Source organism: Bombina bombina, chromosome 5 (genome assembly GCF_027579735.1).
Source record: "Bombina bombina isolate aBomBom1 chromosome 5, aBomBom1.pri, whole genome shotgun sequence".
NCBI lineage: Eukaryota > Metazoa > Chordata > Amphibia > Anura > Bombinatoridae > Bombina > Bombina bombina.
Window position 1 is genome coordinate 975637390 of NC_069503.1, and position 27162 is coordinate 975664551.

A 27162-nucleotide genomic window follows, 5' to 3' on the forward strand; every position below is an offset into this window, starting at 1 on the left:
GATTGTGAAACGAATAAAAGCAAATTATTTGTTTTGTTCTTAGAACTTTCTGTTTTAGTTGATACTATTTTAATGGTTGGAGCAGTGCAGGAGGTGGGTGAATATAAAGGTATCATGAAAGAGGGAAATAAGCCCTGCCCTGCCCCCCACAATGCAACTCAGTGTAGCAGAGGAAACATCCTAGTTCCAGGCTGCTTGTTAAAACTGTTGCCGGAGTAACTTATTTTTGCAGCTGCTCCACTCACTTGTTTTGGGAATTTGGGGAATTTCTTGATGCTGGAAGTGAGACTCTCACTGTGTGTGCATCCCTGGTGCTGATGAGGTGCAGAAAGCTGGGACCTCATGAAATATATACTGTGATGTCGCATGATAAAATGATAAACTAAGCTATCTGCACACTCACATCCACATGTCAGAATTATTTTTAAACCATGGGAGTTCATTGTATATCTGATGACAGCTTAACTACCTTTCTGAGTACATCAGGTTTTAATGCATTATTGCATTCAATAAAACTGATCCACTGAACCTAGAACAAGAGTGCATGCAATGATTGTTGTAGTAAGTAAATGTCTCTAATAGTGTTATAATGAGATAAATAAAAAGTAAGGCTGTTGGCAGATATACAATGAACTCCCATGGTTTAAAAATAATTCTGACATGCGGATAGAGACAAACACAGCATTGGGTGTGCAGATATCTTAGAAAATCATTTTATCATACAACATCACAGCTTATATTGCATGAAGTCCCAGCTTTCTGCACCTCACCAGCACCAGGGATGCACACACAGCATCAAGAAATTCCCCAAACTCCCAAAACAAGTGAGTGGTGCAGCTGCAAAAATAAAAGTTACTCCGGCAACGGTTTTAACAAGCAGCCTGAAACTAGGATGTTTCCTCTGCTACAGTAGTGGTACTGTGATATAAACTTATTACTATTTCTTATTACTTATTCTCAAGACTGATGTGCCCTCTCCTCTCACTTGCTGCCTCCGACTCTGTTTTGCGCTGACCAGGCTCCTCCTCCAGCATGCCATTAACACGTGGCTCTTACTCGCATAGCAAAAGCTGTGAAGATAAGAAGGTTAGGGGCAGCTCTCCAGGCACTAAGAAATAAGTGCAAAGGGCTTGAAGCCTATACTTCTATCTATCGCACATGCGGTGCAATAGATAGAAGTAAAAACAGCAATTTATTTTATATATATATACATATTAGGGTTCAAAATTTCAAGCCCTAAGCTACATGCCAGCCCAAAACGTTACTTGCCACTTTTGATCCCACCCACTAACTCATCCCCCTCTTTGCATATGTTTAGCTCATGTGAAACACCTTATTGTGAAGTATATTTTTAATATTGTTTATATTTTATAAAATAAATTAAATAATGCTACATACAGTAATAAATTAACAAAAATAAGTGCATAGCTGTTAGAAACATCAACTAGGATTCTGGGGAAGACAACAGCTGGACAGAAAAAAATTTTGGAACTGAGAGAAAGCAGAGAGTATTGACATTAATGTGAGGTCATAGCAGACCTGGAAAATGTTTTATAATTACCATCTCTCATCTATCTTTCTCCACTCCCTTCTCTCTCCAATCTATCTTTTTACCCCCCTCTCTTCTCACTCAGGCCATATAGTCTCTTTTCACTCTCTCTCCTCTCTCATATCTCTTTATTTTTTTTTCTCCGCTCTCTTTTCCTCTCCAAACTCTCTCTGCCCTTTTTAACCCTTTCAGACAAAACAGTCTAAGCACTAATGGGGTCCCTATAGCCCTAGGGGGATATCATATTCTTGCCCTTTCATGGATATACAATATCCCTTTAGATTATAATTGAAGCAGGTAGCCCAACAATCACTCACTAACTTTCACTCGCCACTGGGTGGAAGAACCATGCACCCTTCCCTTGTTCGGATTTGGGAGCTTGCATTGTGTGGCTGTTTTAGGGTCCCAGGTATTGGAAAGGACCTTGATGTGGTACCTGGTCTTGTCCCATTTGGCCAAATACGGTAACTAACCTTTCCATTTTTGCTTTTAAATCTTAGCTGACAGCTTGTAAGTGAGTGCTGGACTTTCTCTGTGTGTTGTAATAATTTGTTTTGTAATTTTCCCTATGGTTCTTGCACCCAGGCCTGTCTGGGGTTAACTGCCTGTGACTCTGGGGACAACAAAGCTTCCTGTGAGTGCCTGTGAGCACCCAGGGCTGAGCATGTTACAGGGTCATAGGATGTGTACCCGGTCCTGTATGAGAGTGCAGTCCCATTCCGTGTTTTGTATATGTCTAGGGTGATTACATAAGCCTGTGCACCCTTCCCTTGTTCTCAGTTTGTTTGGATTTGAGAGCTTGCATTGTGTGACTGTTTTAGGGACCAGGTATTGGAAAGGACCTTGATGTGGTACCTGGGCTTGTCCCATTTGGCCAAATGCGGTAACTAACCTTTCCATTTTTGCTTTTAAATCTTAGCTGAGAGCTTGTAAGTGAGTGCTGGACTTTCTCTGTGTGTTGTATGTGTGTATGTATATATATATATATATATATATATATATATATATATATATATATATATATGTATATGTAACTATAATTATCATCCATGCATGTCTATCTTTGAAACCTCTAGATTATTTATCACTTTCAAAAATTTGTAAACAGTTAAAGGGACAGTATACACCCATTTTCATATAACTGCATTTAATAGACACTACTATAGCGAATAATATGCACAGATGCTGATCTAAAAATCCAGTATAAAACCTTTTAAAAACTTACTTACAAGCTCCCAGTTTAGCTCTGTTTAAAAGGTTACTGTAACACCCATTGCAAGTGGGAAATATCACCCCCCCCTTAATTTGCATATGAAAAGACCCTTTACACAAACAGAAGCAAGTTGGAGTAGGTATACGTCGGTATTCTCCTAAAACTTTGGGGCTTGATTAGGAGTCTGAAAATCACAGCAATGTTATTTAAAAAATAAGCAAAACTATCCATTAAAAAAAAAAAAAAAAAAAAGCTTTATGGGCTATATAAATAGATCATCTAAAAAACATTTATGCAAAGAAAAAAAACGAGTGTATGATGTCCCTTTGATCCTTCAAGCAGGCTGTCATGTTAATGTGTATTCATCTGTTTTAAACTTAATTAATCACTATGAAAAAACTCAAACTAAGTAATACTTTAACTTAATCTACAAGATGAGGAAAATATGGACAAACAGCAGTTATAAAATGGAACCCATCCAAACTGGGTTTCATCATCCCTTAATTTAAAGGGGAATTAAACACTTTGAGATGTAATCTAAAATTATAAATTGTATATATAAAGAAAATATCTGCAATATACTTTCATTATTTATTTTGTCCCCTTTTCCTGTAATTCCATTCTGAAACTGTGAGCATTTCAGTTACAGTTAGAAATGGAATTGCAGAACACTGTTATATTCCACACAACCATTGGCTGCACACTTTAGTGACCTATTTATAACTGCCCCTAATTGGCCACAGCAGAGAAGGTAACACAAGTTACAACATGGCAGCTCCCATTGTTTTATAGACACTGAAACTAGGGTTTCCACCTGTCCCTTAAATTACAGAACACTTATGAGTTACACATGCTGAAGGGTGTGCAGGGAGGAACATGTAATGTGTTTCTGGACAAGCACTATTCATATTCCTCCCTGCACACCCTGCAGCATATGTAAATTATAAGTGTTCTGTATTTTAAGGGACGGTGGCAACCCTAGTAGGGTTGCCACCTCAGCCATGTTTTCCTGGACACTTATGAGTTACACATGCTGCAGGGTGGAACATGTATTGTGTTTCTGGACAGCACTATTCAAATTCCTCCCTGCAGCATGTGTAACTTATAAGTGTTCTGTGTTTTACGGGACAGATGAAAACCCTACCTAAAGGAACAAATACAGCACTTTGCTGTGACTGCCACACAGAAACTTATGAAAGCATAAGCCAATTATGGACTACAGAAGTGTTTCTTAACTCCAGTCCCCAAGTACCTCTGACAGACCAGATTTTCATGATATCTGAACTAGAGCACAGGTGAAATAATCAGCTGATTGGTGAAAGCAGGTTAGTAACCATGGCTACTGATCTTCTCATTATTTTACCTGTGCTCTAGTTAAAATAACATGAAAATCTGGCCTAACTAGAGCACAGGTAATCAGATGATCAGTAACCATGGTTACTAAACTGCTCTAACCTATCAGCTGATTAGCTCACCTGTTCTCTAGTTCAGATATCATGCAACTCTGGCCTGTTTGGGGTACTTTGGGACTAGAGTTGTGAAACACTTGATAATATTATATACTGCTGCAGCTACTGATTGGCTAATCAGCTCATATATATTTGCAGCACACAGGTCAAGCTCTTTTATGATGTTTTTTGTTTTGTTTAAAATAATAAATCACTGATTAAAAGAGGCAGGTGGAGATTAAGTCAAAAATAAACTGCTCTAGAGACATAACGGTTCATTTTTAACTTTATGACCTTTTCAGAAAAATAATTGTTTACTTTTCTTTAACAAATAAATGATTATTCTCAAGGTTAGGATAATCACAAATTGTTGCTAAATCCCGTCCTTACAATATTGCAGCTTACTCTAATCTCTCATTACTCCTGTGATCATGCCTATGTTAAAGGGACATTAAACACTAAATAAATGCTTGATAGAATGATGTATTCAAAGAAAAGATTAGTCTCAGAATAACATGTAGATTTATTTTTTAAAGTTTAATTAGTTCTTTAAATATTGACAAAATAAGTGTAAAGCTTTAGTGTTTATAAAACAATGGTTGCTGCCATGTTGTAACTTAGGTTACCGTCTCTGCTGTGGCCAATTAGGGACAGTTATAAATAGGTCACTAGAAAGTGCAGCCAATGGCTGTGTGCAATATAACAGTGTTCTGCTCTTCCATTTCAAACAGGAACTGAAAAGCTCAGAATTGAATTACAGTAAAAGGGGACAAAATAAACAATACAATTATATATTCCAGAATTGTATTAACCCCTTAAGGACCAGCGACATACCCTGTATGTCGCTGGCCTTTTTTTGGGGCTTGATTGTTTTATAGCGTGGTCTTGCCACCAGCGTTGAGACTGCTCTATTCCACAAAGCCTGCTGGAAGGAGGGCATTAATAGCGTGTTCTTGCTAGACTTGTGCTATTATGTCCTGAAAAAAAACCTTAACGACCAGTCACATACAGGGTACATTGTGGTCATTAAGGGGTTAATATATATGATTTATTATTTTATATTAACATCTCAAAGTATTTAATGTCCCTTTAAAGGAACATTATATATGAAATACATTTTATAAGCATAATATTTTGGTTATTTCCCACCTCCCTCTAGTCATGGGTGCCGCCATGTTCCAATCTACATTCCAATGCTGACCTGTTTGCACATGTACTCTCCTGCAGTGTAACATTGGTTCCATAATGGCAGCACCCATGATTAGATTTAGGTGCATGAAATTTATTTCGTGTTCAGTGTCCCTTTAAGATAACTCAGAATATTGCAGTACATACATTATATTCATAAAGATATCAGTTTGCCCCTTCTGTGACAAAGATCCTAATACATTGCAGAGTATTGTAAGACAGCAAAATAAAGATATAACTTTCATATGAAGTAACCATTTACAATATAGGACTAGGTAGTCACTGGCAAGAGAGAAAAAAAGGTGACAGATACAGGTAGAATAGTAGTAGACTACTGATATTGTGTAAGTAGTAACAATATTTATTTGGTGGTGGATAATGGTGAACTTAAATCCGTGTTTCAGTACGTTCAAGACAGTAAATAACCTAGACTCAACAAGTGAAATTGATAAATGCAAAGGAGCGCAGAGCTAACACAGTGCATGAAATAGTATTAGAGAAATTAAATAAATTATGTATGGATTGGCAAATTATTTCAGCATTTTTAATTTTATCTTGAATTATTATTTTAGTCTAAGAAGAAGCCCATGCAATGAATGAGGGTGAGATGAATGAGTGTAGAAATTATTATGTAGAAATTATTATGTATGGATTGGCAAATTATTTCAGCATTTTTAATTTTATCTTGAATTATTATTTTAGTCTAAGAAGAAGCCCATGCAATGAATTGGGGTGAGATGAATGAGTGTAGAAACCTGAAACTTTAAAACTTTCTGAAGTGGGTGAAGCTTGACCCAAATTGGTACAACTAGGTACAGGATACAATTAGGGGTACACAATGATCGGTTTGCATGAGTTTTCTAAATGTTAGATTTAGTGAACTCAGCAATATATCAATGATTCAGTACGAGGTATTATTAAAGATGGCTTAAGTTAGCTGAAAGTGTGGACATTTAACACTGATCTGTTACAGAATATTGGGTAGAGTATACAAGTTTATTTTATAAGCTATAATATTCATACAAGAAGAGAAAACTGCAAGTACGACAAGTCCAGCACTATAAATATACTTATAGCATAGTGTTCATAGCTAAAAAAAACCCATATTTTTGCTCTTTGCAATACTAATTTCTAACACTTGGTGGAGCATGAAGACTGATTGCTGAGCGTTGTTTTACACAGACAATAAAAGTAGCTGTAATTCACTATGTTGTGAAGCTCTAACTTATTGCTTATATCCTGTCTAGCATTTCATTTTACACTGTTTGTCTCTATATTAATCCGTATTACAGTTGTTTCAAATGTTCTACCATACATATAAAGGAGAATAAATAATGTGCTCTGTAATGTAACTGGGAAGAGTAACGGTAGGAGGGTTTTGCTGATTATGGTGGAGCAGACTTGGGAGGGACTCAAGGAGACAGCATTAGAAACATCATCTTGCAGTTTAGACTGAACATCTCTAGCTTGTAGCTTTGCCTGCTCTGTAGCAAACCCGCTAGCCGCACACCTATACAATATTTGCAGTTCGGATTATATTTTTAGGCAATGGATGACCAGGAAGTTTCTTCTTCTGAGGAGCTGAGCCCATCAGTGAAAATGACTAAAGGGATGTCCATCTTCCTAGATGTAAGTGTTAGGACATTCTGTATCTTGTTTATGGGAATAATAAGTTATCGTTTTATGTTGCTATTTATTTTATTTATATCTTACCGAGTAGCATGTGCATTTCCCTTATATGATAACTTTCAGAATATATGAAAAACGTCTATAAAAGTTTTTAGGGTTATGATTTTACATTATTGTGAGGCTGAAATTATTAAATCACGTAAGAATACTCACTTTCTCTTGCCATATTTGTCTATGTATATGTGTGTATATATACTATATAATACATACATACATACATAGGATTGTGTGTGTGTCATACAAAAGAAGGATTTTTGTAATGTTTATTTAATGAACAAGTTTTACAAACTGGTGTTGCTGACTGACCATGAATTGTGAGTTCCCAAAGACTACTGTTCTTTATCAATATTAATGATAATAAAAAAACTATTTTGTATCTAGGTAAAATGATTTGGAAGCATGATACAGGACACAATATATTCACTCTAGTTCAGTTCATACATACACACACACACACACACACACACACACATAGACACATATATATATATGTGTGTGTGTAGAGTGAGTTTTTTCAAAACATTTTGTTGTCTAGCTATGTTGGTATAATATTAACATCATGGGTTGGTAAGTGGTAAAATCACTGCTATGTTATCACAATTTACATATATGCAATTATTGTGTTACAATCAGATATTGTACTTGCTGGATATTCCAGCTTCATTACATATATAATACATATTGTGCATCATTTTATAATCACCTTATAAAATAAGATCCAAAACTATAAACTGGAGTGAGCTGAATATTAGTATTATGTAATATGTTGATATGCATTTACAAAGAAAATACCATAAATTAATAAAGAACAGATGATCAGCCCAATGGAACTAATGAAAATGAATAATTGCTAAATGAACTGATTAAAGAACAGATTTTGATTATTTTTTATTATTATTTTCCAGTAATCTACATTTATAGAAAGGCAAAAACAACCTTATAAAACGTAAACAAACAGTATAAGATACATGGTTTTTACCTAAAGTAGCTTCATTTCTTATTTGTAATATGAATACTAAAAAAAAAAAAAAAGCTAAAATTCCAAAATCGTCACCAGAGGATGTTTAACAATGATGTAAACTTTATTTATTTAGCAGTTTTTTAATGTATTGGTATTAATTCATGTACCTCTTTCTAGCAATGTATTTTTGTTATCGGTCTGTCTATTTGCCTGCCGGTCTGTCTATCTATTCAGGGAAATAAGGAAACGAGTACGTTGTGGGAATAACTGAGAACTAGATTTCGATGTTGGTTAAGAACCTGAAGACCAATTGAGACCTCAAATATTTCCTTATGCATATGTGCTTATTGCTTTGGAGAGCCTTATGAATGTTCCCAGCCCATCTAAATTCAGTATTTGTATATAACAACTGTAGTGAAAGTATATTCCATTTATTAACCACCCTCTTTTTAAAGAAGTACTTTTTTCAAATGACTCCTAAACCTACTTTTCTACATCTTGAGAACATTAGCCCTTGTTCTCATGCTATTCTTTTTGTGAAAAATATGTTTAACTTTATTCAATCAAAATATTCTTAAAGGGGCATTAAGCACTTCTTGATTTTGTGTGAAAATATGCTTGCCACACGCACTTAGAGAGGCCAAAAAGTAACCTAGGTTTTATATAAAATGCTGCCTAAACCAGTTATTGATTTATAGCATATTGAAGAGGCTTTTTCGCCTCTCTAGTGAGTATTGGTCAAACATTATTAGAACACTGAAAAAGCAGGAGTTTGATGTCCCTTTAAAGGGACTGTAAACACATTGAGATTTTTATCTAAAAAGGTTTAGTTATGCATAATGAAAGAAGCTTTTCAGTATATTTTCACTATTTATTTTGTCCCCATTTTCATGTAATTTAGCCCTTAAAATTGAGCAATGTCTAATTTTCAGAACTTTAACTGCACCTGCTGACTTCTCAAGGGTAACACTGCTACATATCTGTCCCTATTTGGCTTTATCAGATGGCAATTACAACACAATTCTTTTTTACTAATTTTATGACAGCAGCCAGCCTTGTTGTCTGTGAACTAAAGTCCCGACTGTCTCCTCCAAATAAGGCAAACGTTATTTTAGAGCAACATAACAGAAATGTCTTCTAATTACAACGTATTTACTGTCCCTTTAAAGAAAAACAAAATTTTTTTTATTTTTGTCAACTATTTTCAATAATTTGTAGATTTAATGGGGGGTTTTCTGTACCATTTATAGTAAATTTCCTCCAGTCTTGGCTTTGTGCGCAACACACAGATGCATTTTTTTTTTTTTACTGCACTGAGAGGCTTAAAAGCAATCATTCTTCCTCTTAAAAATCTTGCAATCATTAATCAATAATCCTAGAGAGAAACTGAGTGAATTTGAATAGTCAGTCATCTGTATGCTGGCAAAGTCTCAGCACTACATAGGTGAACAGATGTTAGAATCCACTTGAGATTTTCACAAACTATTCTATACGTTGGTTCTTTCACAGCCGAATATTAAGGTCTGTACATCTATTAATATATTAAGAATATTTCAAGGTTAATGCAGCTCATATAGCTGCTTCTAGGAATTTACATTGAGGCCACTATTAATATACATATTTCTACCTATCCAACACACAACAATTATTTTTTTAGCTACAGGTAACCCTCATTTTACAACAGTGTGTTTTGCACAAATGCACGTTACGGACAGTATACCCCCAACAGTGGTGAAAAATAGAATACAACGTGAGCTTTCTTTGAAATGGTAATAAATTACCAGCAATACATAATTACCTGAAACTGTCTGACAGACTACTAAGACTGTGTCACTAATACTTTATATTTTATGTTTATTTATAAAGATAATAGTTATAGCTTTTATCAGAGAATTGAGTTTTGACTTTCATAAGATGCATTTCAGAGGTTTAAAGATAATGTATTGTTTGTGTCAAGTTTAAGAGGGGTCTAGAATGTAATATTCTTACTTACATAAGTATGTTCCATATAATATATATATATATATATATATATATATATATATATATATATATATATATATATATAAAAAATTTAAAATCATTTCTCAAGAATTACAAACCCCAGTGTAAACCAAGGGTTGCATGTATTGCAGCCTTTTTATTGATGCCCATTTATTTTCTTTTAAATTCTTATATTTTTTCAGTGTAAATTGTGATGGATTAACACTGTGCACCAATGTACAATAATTAAGTATTTAAAAAAAACAAACCTTAGTGACCAGACCATTTTTCAATTTTCTTAGCGTTAAGGAACAGGGCTGTTTTTACATTTTTGCGGTGTACGTGTTTAGCTGTAATTTTCCTATTTTATTTACTGTACCCACACACATTATATACTATTTTTCTCTACATTAAATGGATCTTCTAAAGATACCATTATTTTCATCATATATCATATAATTTACTAGAAAAAAAAATATGATGGAAAAAACATAATTTATGTAAGAACTTACCTGATAAATTAATTTCTTTCATATTGGCAAGAGTCCATGAGCTAGTGACATATGGGATATACAATCCTACCAGGAGGGGCAAAGTTTCCCAAACCTCAAAATGCCTATAAATACACCCCTCAACACACCCACAATTCAGTTTAACTAATAGCCAAGCAGTGGGGTGATAAAGAAAGGAGTAGAAAGCATCAACAAAGGAAATTTGGAAATAATTGTGCTTTATACAAAAAATAATAACCACCATAAAAAGGGTGGGCCTCATGGACTCTTGCCAATATGAAAGAAATGAATTTATCAGGTAAGTTCTTACATAAATTATGTTTTCTTTCATGTAATTGGCAAGAGTCCATGAGCTAGTGACATATGGGATATCAATACCCAAGATGTGGAGTTATCCACTCAAGAGTCACTAGAGAGGGAGGGAATAAAATAAAAACAGCCATATACCGCTGAAAAAATTAATCCACAACCCAAAAAAATAAGTTTATTTTCATTTTTGAAAGAAAAAAACTTAAATCAAAAGCAGAAGAATCAAACTGAAACAGCTGCCTGAAGAACTTTTCTACCAAAAACTGCTTCCGAAGAAGCAAATACATAAAAATGGTAGAATTTAGTAAATGTATGCAAAGAGGACCAAGTTGCCGCTTTGCAAATCTGATCAACTGAAGCTTCATTCTTAAAAGCCCACGAAGTGGAGACTGATCTAGTAGAATGAGCTATAATTCTCTGAGGCAGGGCTTGACCCGACTCCAAATAAGCTTGATGAATCAAAAAGCTTTAACCAAGAGGCCAAGGAAATAGCAGAGGCCTTCTGACCTTTCCTAGGACCAGAAAATATAATAAATAGACTAGAAGTCTTCCTGAAATCTTTAGTAGCTTCAACATAATATTTCAAAGCTCTCACCACATCCAAAGAATGTAAGGATCTTTCCAAAGGATTCTTAGGATTAGGACACAAGGAAGGGACAACAGTTTCTCTACTAATGTTGTTAGAATTCACAACCTTAGGTAAAAATTAAAATGAAGTCCGCAAAACCGCCTTATCCTGATGAAAAATCAGAAAGGAGATTCAAAAGAAAGAGCAGATAGCTCAGAAACTCTTCTAGCAGAAGAGATAGCCAAAAGGAACAACACTTTCCAAGAAAGTAGTTTAATGTCCAAAGAATGCATAGGCTCAAATGGAGGAGCCTGTAAAGTCTTCAGAACAAAATTAAGACTCCAAGGAGGAGAAATTGATTTAATGACAGGCTTAATATGAACTAAAGCCTGTACAAAACAGTGTATATCAGGAAGTATAGCAATCTTTCTGTGAAATAAAACAGAAAGAGCGGAGATTTGTCCTTTCAAGGAACTTGCAGACAAACCCTTATCCAAACCATCCTGAAAAAAACTGTAAATTTCTAGGAATTCTAAAAGAATTCCAGGAGAATTTATGAGAAGAACACCATGACATGTAAGTCTTCCAAACTCTATAATAAATCTTCCTAGAGACTGATTTACGAGCTTGTAACTTAGTATCAAACACTGAGTCAGAGAAACCTCTATGACTTAGTACTAAGCGTTCAATTTCCATACCTTCAAATTTAATGATTTGAGATCCTGATGGAAAAACGGACCTTGAGATAGTAGGTCTGGCCGTAACGGAAGTGGCCAAGGCGGGCAACTGGACATCCGAACCAGATCCGCATACCAAAACCTGTGTGGCCATGCTGGCGCTACCAGCAACACAAATGATTGTTCCATGATGATTTTGGAAATCACTCTTGGAAGGAGAACTAGAGGCGGGAAGATGTAAGCAGGATGTTAACACCAAGGAAGTATCAGCGCATCCACTGCTTCCGCCTGAACATCCCTGGACGAGGATAGGTATCTGGGAAGTTTCTTGTTTAGATGAGAGGCCATGAGATCTATCTCTGGAAGACCCCATATCTGAACAATCTGAGAAAAAACATCTGGATGGAGAGACCACTCCCCTGGATGTAAAGTCTGGCGGCTGATATAATCCGCTTCCCAATTGTCTACACCTGGGATATGCACCGCAGAGATTAGACAGGAGCTGGATTCCGCCCAAACAAGTATTCGAGATACTTCTTTCATAGCTTGGGGACTGTGAGTCCCACCCCGATGATTGACATATGCCACTGTTGTGATAATGTCTGTCTGAAAACAAATGAACGGTTCTCTCTTTAACAGAGGCCAAACTGACGAGCTCTGAGAATTGCACAGAGTTCTAAAATATTTATTGGAAATCTCACCTCTTGAAATTTCCAAACCCCTTGTGCTGTCAGAGATCCCCAAACAGCTCCCCAACCTGAAAGACTCGCATCTGTTGTGATCACATTCCAGGTTTGGCGAACAAAAGAAGCCCCTTGAACTAAAAGATGGTGATCTATCCACCATGAAAAAGTATTTTTCCAGCCACCAGTTAAACTTTAAAAAGACCTTTATTCGTTTCTTACAGGGTCCATCATATCAACAACAACGTTTCAAACCTATGCCAGGTTAAGAACCTGGCATAGGTTTGAAACGTTGTTGTTGATATGATGGACCCTGTAAGAAACGAATAAAGGTCTTTTTAAAGTTTAACTGGTGGCTGGAAAAATACTTTTTCTTGGATATATATTGGGGTCTGGCTAACCCTTTTCCCGTGCCCCAAAAAGGAAAATAGGTGCTGTCTTTCACTATCATATTCACAAGATCTATCCACCATGTCAGAGAGTGTCTTACATTGGGATTTAAGGATATTAATTGTGATATCTTTGTATAATCCCTGCACCATTGATTCAGCATACAAAGCTGAAGAGGTCTCATGTGAAAACGAGCAAAGGGGATCGCGTCCGATGCTGCAGTCATGAGACCTAAAACTTCCATGCACATAGCCACTGAAGGGAATGACTGAGACTGAAGGTGCCGGTAGGCTGCAACCAATTTTAAACGTCTCTTGTCTGTTAGAGACAGAGTCATGGACACTGAATCTATCTGGAAGCCTAAAAAGGTGACCCTTGTCTGAGGAATCAAGAAACTTTTTGGTAAATTGATCCTCCAACCATGTTTCCGAAGAAACAACACTAGTTGATTCGTGTGAGATTCTGCAGTACGTAAAGACTGAGCTAGTACCAAGATAACGTCCAAATAAGGAAACACTGCAATACCCTGTTCTCTGATTACAGAGAGTAGGACACCCAGAACCTTTGAAAAGATTCTTGGAGCGGTTGCTAGGCCAAATGGAAGAGCAACAAATTGGTAATACTTGTTTAGAAAAGAGAATCTCAGAAACTGATACTGTTCTGGATGAATCGGAATATGAAGGTATGCATTCTTTAAGTCTATTGTGGACATATAATGTCCTCGCTGAACAAAAGGCAGAATAGTCCTTATAGTCACCATCTTGAAAGCTGGTACTCTTACATAACGATTCAAAATTTTTAGATCCAGAACTGGTCTGAATAAATTTTCCTTCTTTTGGACAATGAATAGATTTGAATAAAACCCCAAACCTTGTTCCAGAAGAGGAACTGGCATGATTACCCCTGAAGACTCCATGTCTGAAACACACTTCAGGAAAGCCTGAACTTTTACTGGATTTACTGGGATACGTGAGAGAAAAAATCTTCTCACAGGAGGTCTTACTCTGAATCCTATTCGATACCCTTGAGAGACAATGCTCTGAATCCATTGATTTTGAACAGAATTTATCCAAATATCCTTGAAAAACCTTAATCTGCCCCCTACGAGCTGAGCTGGAATGAGGACCGCACCTTTATGCGGACTTAGGGGCTGACTTTGGTTTCCTAAAAGGCTTGGATTTATTCCAATTTGAGGAAGGCTTCCAATTGGAGGCAGATTCCTTGGGGGGAGGATTGAGTTTTTGTTCCTTATTCTGACGAAAGGAACGAAAACGGTTAGAAGCCTTAGATTTACTCTTAGGTTTTTTATCCTGAGGCAGAAAAAAACTCCCTTTCCCCCAGTAACAGTTGAAATAATAGAATCCCACTGAGCACCAAATAAATTATTACCTTAGAAAGAAAGATATAGTAATCTAGATTTAGATGTCATATCAGCATTCCAAGATTTAAGCCACAAAGCTCTTCTAGCTAATATAGCTAAAGACATGGATCTAACATCACAAATAAAATGATTAGCATGTTGCAGTAAGCGAATAATGCTAGATATGTCAGAATCCAATTCTTGTTGCGCTAAATTCTCCAACCAGAAAGTTGATGCAGCCGCAACATCAGCCAAAGAAATTGCAGGTCTGAGAAGATGACCTGAATATAAATAGGCCTTCCGTAGATAAGATTCAAGCTTCCTATCTAAAGGATCCTTAAAGGAAGTACTATCTTACATAGAATAGTGGTACGTTTAGCAAGAGTAGAAATAGCAGATCTATTTCCCAAAATAGAGTAGATCTTTTCCCAAAACTCTATAGATTTTGCTGGCAAAGGATACAATTTTTAAACCTTGAAGAAGGAATAAAAGAAGTACCTGGCTTATTCCATTCCTTAGAAATCATATCAGAAATAGCCTCAGGAATAGGAAAAAAAAACCTGGAGAAACCACAGGAGGTTTAAAAACAGCATTTAAACGTTTATTAGACTGAACGTCAATAGGACTGGTTACCTCAACATCCAAAGTAATTAACACTTCATTTAATAAAGAACGCATATACTCAATTTTAAATAAATAAGTAGATTTGTCAGTGTCAATGTCTGAGGAGGATCTTCTGAATCAGATAGATCCTTATCAGAAGAGGATAAATTATCATATTGTTGGTCATTTGAAATTTCATCAACTAAATGAGAAGTTTTAAAAAGACCTATTATTTGAAGGTGGAAATGCAGACAAAGCCTTCATAATAGAATCAGAAATAAATTCTTTAAAATTTACAGGTATATTATGCACATTAGAAGTTGAAGGAACTGCAACTGGCAATGTACTATTACTGATGGACACATTATCTGCATGTAAAAGTTTATCAAAACAACTATTACAAATGACATTCGGCGATATAATTTCTACAATTTTACAACTAATGCACTTAGCTTTGATAGAACCGATATCAGGCAGTAATGTTCCAGCAGAAGCTTCTGAGGCAGGATCAAAGTGAGACATCTTGCAAAATGTAAGAGAAAAAACAACATATAAAGCAAAATGATCTATTTCCTTATATGACAGTTTCAGGAATGGGAAAAAAATGCAAATAGCATAGCCCTCTGATAGAGAAAAAATCAAGAGGCAAACATAAATTGGGTATTGAAATAATGAAAAAAATAACCGGAAATGACACTCGCGTCACTAATGACGCAACCGTGTGAAAGGTCTCGGCCTCAAGTATGACGCCGGAAATGACGAACTTGCGTCATAGACGTACTCTTTCGGGCCAAAAAAATTTCCGCGCCCAAAATGACGCAATAAAGTTTAGCATTTGTCGCACCTGCGGGCCTAATACCGCCCGCAATTTGTAAGAAGTAGTCAATTGAAAAAAAGACTAAACCCCAGGTAAGAAATAAATTTCATTTTTAAAAGATGTTTATATTCCCCAAATATGAAACTGACAGTCTGCAGAAGGAAATACATGAACCTGACTCATGGCAAATATAAGTACAATACATATATTTAGAATTTTATATAAATGCATAAAGTGCCAAACCATAGCTGAGGACACCCATCCACATATAGCAGATAGCCAAACCAGTACTAAAACAGTTATTAGTAGAGGTAATGGTAAATTGAGAGTATATCGTCGATCTGAAAAGGGAGGTATGAGATGAATCTCTACGACCGATAACAGAGAACTTATGAAAAAGACCCCGTTAGCGAAATCATTGTATTCAATAAGTGATACTCCCTTCACGTCCCTCTGACATTCGCTGTACTCTGAGAGGAATCAGGCTTCAACAATGCTGAGAAGCGCATATCAACGAAGAAATCTTAGCACAAACTTACTTCACCACATCCATAGGAGGCAAAGTTTGTAAAAACTGAATTGTGGGTGTGGTGAGGGGTGTATTTATAGGCATTTTGAGGTTTGGGAAACTTTGCCCCTCCTGGTAGGATTGTATATCCCATATGTCACTAGCTCATGGACTCTTGCCAATTACATGAAAGAAAAACCCATACAAACAGAGAATGCAGCAGCATAGATATTATACCAATTTTATTCTTTATTTATTGAATAAAATTGGTATAATTGGTATAATATCTATGCTGCTGCATTCTCTGTTTGTATCTATTTTGGGGTTTGCAGGAACACTGCAGCGTGCGTTGGGAATTTAAGGGTGCTGGACTTTGGATTGTTTGCTATGAAAGAAAAACCCCACACTTTTTGTAACTTTGACCCCCAAATCTGTTACACATCTACAACCACCAAAAAAACATCCATGCTAAAAAAATTCTAAATTTTGTCTTAAGTTTAGAAATGCCCAATGTTGTTTGCTTTTTTTACAAGTTATAGGGCAATAAAAACAAGTAGCACTTTGCTATTTCCAAACCATTTAAAAAAAATAAAAAAATAGAGATAGTTACATTTTAAAACTGATACCTGTCAGGAGTCCCTGAATAACCTTTTACGTGTATATGTTTGTTTTTAGTAGACAACCCAAAGTATTGATCTAGGCCCATTTTGGTATATTTCATGCCACCATTTCACTGCCAAATGTGATTAAATAAAAAAAAAAAAAAAAATATGGCACAAATGGTTGTAAATGCTTCTCTGGGATTCCCTTTGTTCAGAAATAGCAGACATATATGGCCTTGGCATTGCTTTTTGGCAATTAGAAGGCCGCTAAATGCCGCTGTGCACCACACTTGTATAATGCCTAGCAGTGAAGGGGTTAATTAGGTAGCTTGTAGGGTTAATTTTAGCTTTAGTGTAAAGATCAGTCTCCCACCTGACACATCCTACTCCCTGATCCCTCCCTGACCCGTCCCAAACAGCTCTCTTCCCTCCCCCCAAAAGTCACCCACATCTTAAGTACTGACAGAAAGTCTGCCAGTATAAAATTAGTTTTTTTGTTGTTGTTGTTTTTAATATATTGTTTTATGTATATTCTGCAATGTAGGATATGCCCGTACCCCCAACCTCCTTGATCCCCCCCCCAAACAGCTCTCTAACCCTCCCCCCTCTACCTATTTGTATCCATCTTGGGTACTGGCAGCTGTCTGCCAGTACCCAGTTTGCAAGAAATTTGTTGTTTTTTAAAAAAAAATAAAGACCCAATTTTTCTGTAGTGTAGCTCCCCCCTCAATACCCTACCCCCTCCCAGATCTATTTACACGTATCCCCCCTCTCCTTCCTTCCCACTCACTAATCTTGTGCCATAGTGTAGCGGTCCCACCCACTCCTGCCCCCTCATGCTCGCTCTCGCCCGCTCCCGGACCTCACTGAGAACACTTAAAGTGAATGTAAATTTTGATGCAAAAGTGCCCGGTTTTTAAAAATTAGATTAAAAACAGGGGCACTTTAATTCATCAAAATTAACATTTCACTTGTGTTGTGAAAAAATTCTTACCTTTTAATCTTGACAGCCGCTCCAGCTTCCTCCGCCCGTCGCAAAGCCTCTTCCTGGGTCTAAAATGAGGAATCCGGCTTCCTCCAATCACAGCGTTGTATCAGACACTGATTTCCCCGGTGGGAAGCTGTGATTGGAGGATGACCCATCCATCATTTCTGATGTCAGAAATAGCTTGCGACGACTGGGGGAAGCTGGAGCGGCTGTCAAGTTTAAAAGGTAAGTATTTTTTTCACAAGTGAAATGTAAATTTTGATGCCCCTGTTTTTAATCGAATTTTTAAAAACCGGGCACTTTTGCATCAAAACTTACATTCACTTTAAGTAACTTGGGTAATGACATTAGAGTGAATTGGATTTATATAGCACATTACTGTAACATTATTTGGTTGACACATCCCATGCTATTAAGGCATTATAGTAGGACTACTGAAATTTGCAAGAGTATACTCAATACATCCCCAGTAGTTCCTTTAAATTGTCAAGCCAAAATACAACAGCTCTCAATTGATCCATAGATGTTCACGCTAACAATACTTAGCATACAATTTGCAGCATTTCAATTGACTGGGGCTATCAACAACCCTGCAGGCTATTCTAACAAATACATTGTATAGGGGAGAAATTACTTTCCGAGTTAGCACTTCATCCCATGGATATCCACTGCGTGCCAGCATCATACAGCGTTCCCCATCTGGAGAAACTATTATTGGCTGCGCTTAACCCACTTCAAATGCTTAGCCTCAGATTCGGCTATGTCACAGATACGTGACCAGGACTGTCCAATAGACCATCTCCAATATTGAAGCGTGTAAGACAACCACTCTGTGCTTAGCTGGTGAAACTGACAGTGCAAAGCAAACAAAAAGTCCCCAGTGAGCAATCTTCTATAAAAAATAGCTTTTATTGATACAAATCCATTATAACATAAGTGGAGGACATATACAAAAGAAACATGTCATGATAGAAGCCTACACGTTTCAGTATTTAGCCATAGTTATGGCTAATGGTGTCTACGTCAACAGATATTTAAAAAGGGTTAAAACATTGTCTATTGGACAATTAAAATTACATCACAATTGTTTTAAAGAAACTCAGTACCCCAAATAACATGACTTTTAAGCTATTAATAGTGGCTTAATATACAGCAACATTCACTAAACTTAATCTGAGCTTTAGTATTCATAGGATAAATGGTCAAAATTTTGCACACACCACCACAATAGTTATATACAGTATATATTAACAAGAGTTAACTGCATTATAAACTTAAGACAAGACTAGCATACAATAAAGCTAAATGATGAAATAAGGGATAAATTACGGGCGCCGCAGGTTTCAGCAGTTACGCTGAAGCTTGTGCCGCATATGTAATCTCGCCCTATGGGTCTGACTACTACTGCAAAGGATCCATATTTTCAGATAATCCATTGTGGCCTTTTTAAAATACATATCAGGTGCTATTTAGTAATAATTAAACCCCTTTAATGCTTATTACATGCATTAGCTTTAGTGCCTGCTAGTCTTAAATTTATAATGCAGTTTAACTATTGCTAATACATATATAACTATTGTGGTGGTATGTTCAAAATGATTTACATTTATCCTATGCATATTAAAGCTCAGACTAAGTTTTTAGTGAATGTCAATGTATATTGAGCCATCAGTAGCTTGACAGGTACAGTGTTTCTCTAAAAGCAATTGTGATGTCATGTTAATTGTCCAGTAGGCAATGTTGTAACCCTTTTTAAATGTGTGCTGATCTAGACACCATGGGGCATATTTATCAATGTGCTAGCGAACATGATACAAAGTAGCGTGTCATGTCCGCCGCACATCGATAAATGCCGACAGCATACGCTGTCGGCATTTATCATTGCACCTGCAGTTCTTGTAAACTGCTGGTGCAATGCCGCCCCCTGCAAATTTATTAGACCACTGCTTCATAACTTCTGTTTCTGGCGAGCCTTCAGGAAACAAGGGGAGCTTGATAAATATGTCCCCATAAGCCATGTCTACAGCTGAATGCTGACATGCATAGGCTCCTATTAAGACATGTTCTTTTGTATATGTCCTCCACTTATTTTTTGTATGATTTGTATAAATAAAAGCTACATTTCTTTCTAATGACACAGTGAGTCCACGGATCATCTATAATTACTGTTGGGAATATCACTCCTGGCCAGCAGGAGGAGGTAAAGAGCACCACAGCAAAGCTGTTAAGACCCACAATCCCCCTGTCATTCTCTTTGCCTACAGTGCAAGGAGGTGGTAAAGTATAGGTGTCTGTTAAGAAGTAGTCTTCAATCAAGATTTTTTTAAGCAGAGTAGGATTACTCTGATCTTATTTAGGGTCTAGCTGTAGTCCTCATGAATTTATTCAGTAGGGCAGTGGTAGCTTTTGAGCACTTGAGAACTTGTGAGGTACAATCCTCACTTCGTTTTCTCAAGATCTTGCTGCCCTACTCAGAAAGCCTGGGTATGTTTACTCAGTCTTTTCTTTTTCCACAGGTCCATGTGAAGTAAGAAGCTTCTCAAACCAGATGAGCTGTCCTGCTGCCGGGCAGATGTTATTAAGGTAAGTTCCATATTTATTTTCCTTGGGGGTCAAGTGAATAAGTGGCACTACTACAGTATCCTTAATTCAGGGACGTTTGTTTTACCTGTTGGAGGGTAAAAACTTTTTGGCAGTATTTTATCAGGTTTAAAAAAAAAAAAGGTGCAACTCTATAGACCATTTAAAGGATATATAGTCTTAAAGTTTAGAACGATTATTTTTTGCCGAGTATACTCAGCAACAAAATACATAATACATTTTATAGAATTATTTACTCACATTCTGCATAACTATTTGCTCATCATTTTTTTAATAGATAATAAAATATTCTCTCTGCTTAACCAATGTAGTACATTTCAGTGTTTAACTTAATCCTCTTAGAATAAGAAAGTTCTATCACCATAATTCTGATTATAAAGACTAAAAAATAATTGTTCTAAACTTTAAGACTGTATATCCCTTTTAATTGGGCTATAGAGGCGCACCTTGAATCATTTTTTAAAATTTTTACCTCAATATTGAGGTTTTGGGTTTTTTAAAGTGTTTATTTTGCTGATCCTTTCTTTTTGAGTGAAATACCCCCTTTTTGCAAAACTATTTTATCAGGGCCTGGGACTGGATTAGGAGAATTTTTATTTATGGTGGCTCAGTACTTGTGTTCCGGTTTAGATCCGGACTCATTATGTGCAAAAATAAAGTTTTTGGCGTCATGTTTATTTTATATTTTAAATAACTTACGTTTTTTGCTGGTTTAGCTCCTTACTATGAGAAGGCGGAGCCTGATTGGGCTTTTTTTACGGTTGGCACGCATTTCCTGTCAGCTTCTCTGCTGTGTCGCAGTTGCCAACTACTTAAAAGTATAGCGCTGCCGTTTTGCTATGCAAATGTCTCCTCATAACGAAGATCGGACCGTTTGGTTTCTGCTCTTAAGGTGGCAAGGTAGGCACCTCAGTGAAGTGCTGAGGTGTTTGGGGATTGTTTGGGGTTTATATAAATATCGTTATTCGTATATTTACCTTTTTTTGCTATTTAAAGGCACAGTACACTTTTCGAAATCAAATACAATTTTCTTTTGTGTCATTCATTTTATTTCTATTATGGAACAAGAGGCCTTGCAAATTGTTGCATGTCAGCTTTGTTATGATGCCCAGGTTGAACCCCCTATACCTTTTTGTCCCACTTGCATTGAAAAAACGTTAAGCTATAGGGACAAAATTTTTGTCCATGAGCCACCATTAGCTTTGGCGGATGCTGTTCAGGGGCCTTCTGCAGCAGTTATACTGCAGCTTTCTCCTGACACGTCCCAACTTTTTCAGTCTCCTATCACAGGGCCCTTTGTTTCCTCTCATAATCCAAAAGGATTTTCATTGCAAGACATTGCTACTTAGGTATCCTCTGTGGTATCTGAGGCATTGTCTGCTTCTCCCAGATTACAGGGAAAACTTAAAAGAAAGTTTAAAGATTGTTAATAAGGTTTCTGATCAATTTGGGACCAACCTGGGTGTTGTACCGCAGATTTCAGATGACAACAATATATTGGTAGCTTCTGAGGGTGAAGTCTCAGATTCAGATAGTGTAATTCCTTCTACTGATGCTGAAGTTGTATCCTTCAGATTTAAGCTTGAACACCTTCGCTTATTACTTAAGGAGGTTTTAGCTATATTGGACGACTGACACAACTGTCATTGTCAATCCTAAAAAGTCTAGTAAACTTAATAAATACTATGATATTTCCTCTACAGTAGAGGTATTCCCTGTACTTGACCATGCTTCAGCAATTATTGCACGGCAGTGGGAGAGACCTGGAATTCCTTTCTCTCCATCTCCAATTTTCAAAAAGATATTTCCTATAGATTATTCTATTAAGGTAGATGGAGCAATCTCCACATTGGCTAAGAGAACTACTATTCCCATAGAAGATAGTTGTTCTTTTAAGGATCCAATGGATAAGAAATTGGAGGCTTTATTAAATAAAATGTATGTTCACCAGGGTCTCCAATGGCAGCCTGCAGTATATATTGCTACTGTCTCCAGTGCTGCGGCCTACTGGTTTGATGCGTTATCTGACTCCATTCGGACAGATACTCCTCTTGAGGAGATCCAGGACAGGATTTAAGGCTTTTAAATTAGCCAATTCCTTTATTTCGGATGCTTCCTTACAGGTTATTAAACTAGGAGCAAAGATTTCTGGTTTTGCTGTTCGGGCTTGCAGAGCCTTGTGGTTGAAATCCTGGTCTGCGGATGTTTCATCTAAGTCTAAACTTTTGGTGATTCCATACAAGGGGAAGACCTTGTTTGGGTCTGGTTTGACTGAAATTATCTCTGATATTACAGGAGGTAAAGGATCTTTTCTTCCTCAAGACAAGAAGAATAAAAATAAAGGACAACAGAGTAATTTTCATTCCTTTTGTAACTTTAGAGGTAAACCCTCTCCTCCTTCTATCAAGCAGGATAAGAACAAGTCCTCCTGGAAGCCTAATCAGTCTTGGAACAAGGAAAAGCAGTTCAAGAAACCTGCAGCTGACTCCAAGTCATCATGAAGGGTCGGACCCCGATCTGGGACCGGATCTAGTAGGGGGCAGACTTTCCTTCTTCGTTCAAGCCTGAATAAGAGATGTTCCGGATCCTTGGGCAATGGACATCGTATCTCAGGATTACAAAATGGAATTCAAATCCTTTCCTCCAAGAGGAAGGTTTCTCCTTTCAAGATTATCTGTAGACCAGACAAAGAGATGGGCATTCTTACATTGTGTAGAAGACCTTGCCTCTCTGGGAGAAATAGTTCCTGTTCCCCTACAAGAACGGGGTTCAGGGTTTTACTCAAATCTGTTCGTGGTTCCCAAAAAGGAGGGAACTTTCAATCCTGGAACTAAAGTGTCTGAACAAGTTTCTCAGGGTTCCATCATTTCAAGATGGAGACTATACGCTCCATTCTGCCCTTGATTCAAGAAGGTCAATTCATGACGACCATTGACTTAAAGTATGCGTACCTTCATGTTCCCATTCACAGGGACCATCGCAAATTCCTAAGATTTGCCTTCCTATACAAGCACTTTCAATTTGTAGTAGATATGTGCAATTAGTTTCGGATCGATTCAGAAATTCGGAAAATTCGGCAAATTCGGAGATTCGGATCGAACCGAATTTCTGAATTAAAATACTGCAGAATTTACCGAATAAATCCGAATTAGTTCGGATTTATTTGGTAAATTCGGATGGCCATGGATTACACTAGTATTGTACAGTATATTAGGTTATATCACTTTGCTATGGGTTACACCTAATATACAGTACATAATACTAGTCTAATACACAGCACACATACCGAAATTCCGAATTTCCGAAACGAACCGAATCCAGATGAATTTTTTCGAATCCGAATGAATCCGAAATGAATCCGAAATGAATAAATTCGAAGTTTTCCGAATCGAAACGAAATTTGAAAAACTCTGAACCGAACTGAAACAAATTTTTCGATCATGCACATATCTAATTTGTAGCTCTTCCTTTCGACCTTGCCTCAGCTCCCAGAATTTTCTCAAAAGTTCTGGGAGCTCTGTTGGTGGTTATCCGGTCTCGGGGCATTGCAATAGCCCCTTATCTGGACGAAATTCTAGTTCAGACGCAATCTTTTCAACAAGCAAAATCTCATACGTCTTTTCTTCGCTCTCACGGTTGGAAGATAAATATGAAAAAGAGTTCCTTGGTTCCAGCTACGAGAGTCGTTTTCTTGGGGACCATAATAGACTCCCTATTAATGAAGATATTTCTAATAGAAATCAGAAAGTCAAAGATTTTTGATTCTTGTCTTGCCATTCAGTTCTTTTTTTTAGGCCATCAGTGGCCCAATGTATGGAAGTAATTGGTCTAATGGTAGCTACTATGGACATCATCCCGTTTGCTCGGTTCCATCTCAGACCTCTTCAGTTATGCATGCTCAAGCAGTGAAACGGGGACTATACGGATCTGCTGCCACAAATAGATTTGGATCAGGTGACAAGACTCTCTTCCGTGGTGGTTGTCTTAGAAACTTCTGTCTCAGGGAACCTGCTTTTGCAGGCCTACCTGGGTGATTTTAACCACGGATGCCAGCCTCTTGGGATGGGGAGCGGTCTGGGGCTCATTGAAGGCCCAAGGTCTATGGTCCCATAAACATTCTGGAATTGAGTGCGATCTTCAATGCTCTACTAGCTTGGCCTCAATTAGCTTCAGTCCGGTTTATCAGATTCCAATCGGACAACATTACCTCGGTGGCTTACATCAACCACCAGGGGGGAACTCGGAGTTCCTTGGCCATGACGGAGGTAACCAACCAACATTATTCTGTGGGAAGAGACCCACAACTGTTTTCTTTCAGAGATTCACATTCCAGGAGTGGAAAATTGGGAAGCGGATTTCCTGAGCAGACAGACCTTTCATCCCGGGGAGTGGGAACTTTATCCGGATGTGTTTTCCAGCTTGACCCTCAGATGGGGGCAACCAGACTTGGATCTCATGGCTTCTCGACAGAATGCTAAACTTCCAAAATACGGCTTGAGATCGAGGGATCCGCAGGCATTACTGATAGATGCTCTGGCAGTTCCTTGGAACTTCAATTTAGCATATCTATTTCCTCCGTTCACTCTCCTTCCGAGAGTCATTGCTCGAATAAAGCAGGAGAGAGCATCTGTTATTCTCATAGCGCCGGAGTGGCCTCGCAGGATCTGGTATGCAGATCTAGTGGAAATGTTGTCTCTACCTCCGTGGAGACTTCCTCTGAGGAAGGACCTTCTACTTCAGGGTCCCTTCCTTCATCCAAATCTCATTTCTCTGAAGTTGACTGCTTGGATATTGAACGCTAAGTTTTATCAAAGCGTGGATTTTCAGATTAGGTCATTGAATTTCTTGATTCAGGCTCGTAAGCCTTTTAGTCGCAGAATCTATCATATGATTTGGCGTAAATTCTTGTATTGGTGTGATTCCAAAGGTTACTCTTGGAATAGAGTAAGGATTCCTAGGATTTTGTCTTTTCTCCAGGATGGTCTGGAGAAGGGTTTGTCGGCTAGTACTCTAAATGGTCAGATTTCGGTGTTGTCTATTTTGTTACATAAACGCTTGGCGGACATGCCAGATGTGCAATCTTTTTGTCAGGCCTTGGTCAGGATTCGGCCTGTCTTTAAACCTGTTACTCCTCCATGGAGTCTTAACCTTGTTAGGTTTTACAGCATGCTCCATTTGAGCCTATGCATTCTTTAGATATTAAGTTGTTAACTTGAAAAGTTTTGTTTCTTGTTGCTATTTCTTCAGCTCGAAGAGTTTCTGAACTATCTGCCTTACAGTGTGATTCCCCTTATCTTTTATATTCCATTCGGATAAGGTAGTTCTGCGTACTAAGTTTGGTTTCCTGCCTAAGGTTGTTTCAGTTAAGAATATTAATCAGGAAATTGTTGTACCATCTTTGTGTCCTAATCCAACAAAGAACATTTATTACATAATCTGGATGTTGTACTAGTATTAAAATTCTATTTGCAGGCAACTAAGGACTTTCGTCAGTCTTCTGCATTGTTCATTTGTTTTTCTGGGAAACGTGAGGGTCAGAAAGCTACGGCTACTTTGCGCTCTCTCTCTGACGCGCCCCTGTACGCCTCAGCTCGCCTGTGGCGAGTCGAAAATACCCGCAGGTATTCGGCATTGCACACGAGCGCAATTTTGCGCTTGCGTGCAATCCCGCCCCCTGCCCGCACACAGCCAATCACGTGCGGGCAGGAGCTGTCAATCTCCTCGGGCTGCCGTAAGGGCTTAATAAATCTCTAGCCCCAAATGTATGCTTACCTGATAAATGTATTTCTTGACACAGTGGCATCTACTTATCAAGCCGTCAACTTACTTGCATTCAACGACACCAATATGCTCGCCTAAGATCGCCTGCCGCGGACCTGAATACGCTCTCCAAAATTATCAAAAAAGCTGTCAAAAAGCCGCGCACCAAGTACGATGCGACGAGCAACGGACTGTTGTTAACTAACAGTCATCGATCTCGCTGCTCTTCGGCTTTTTTACAGCTTTATTGGTACCCTGTTACTAAACACCCACACTATACTATACTGTTTACCCCCCTATACCGCTGCTCCCGGAGCCCACCGCAACTCTAATAAAGTGTTTAACCCCTAAACTGCTGCTCACAGACCCCGCCACCACCTACATTAATCTTATTAACCCCTAATCTGCCCCCCTACACCGCCACCACCTATATTAAATGTATTAACCCCTAAACCTAAGTCTAACCCTAACCCTAACACCCCCTAACTTAAATATAATTTAAATAAATCTAAATAAATATTACTATCATTAAATCAATTATTCCTATTTAAAACTAAATACTTACCTGTAAAATAAACCCTAAGCTAGCTACAATATAACTAATAGTTACATTGTATCTAGCTTAGGTTTTATTTTTATTTTACAGGCAAGTTTGTATTTATTTTAACTAGGTACAATAGTTATTAAATAGTTATTAACTATTTCATAACTTCCTAGATAAAATAAATACAAATATACCTGTAAAATAAAACC

At 37.5% G+C, this 27162-nt stretch overlaps 1 protein-coding gene across 1 annotated transcript in view; it reads left to right on the forward strand.

The window, feature by feature from the left end:
- Positions 1–6815: 6815 nt before the first annotated feature.
- Positions 6816–27162, forward strand: part of NECAB1 (N-terminal EF-hand calcium binding protein 1) — a 721255-nt gene continuing 700908 nt past the window's right edge. Inside the window, exon 1 of the mRNA XM_053715189.1 lies at positions 6816–7027. Within this exon, the coding sequence (XP_053571164.1) occupies positions 6947–7027 (81 nt within the window). The 5' untranslated portion in view covers positions 6816–6946. The remainder of the gene's footprint in view (positions 7028–27162) is intronic.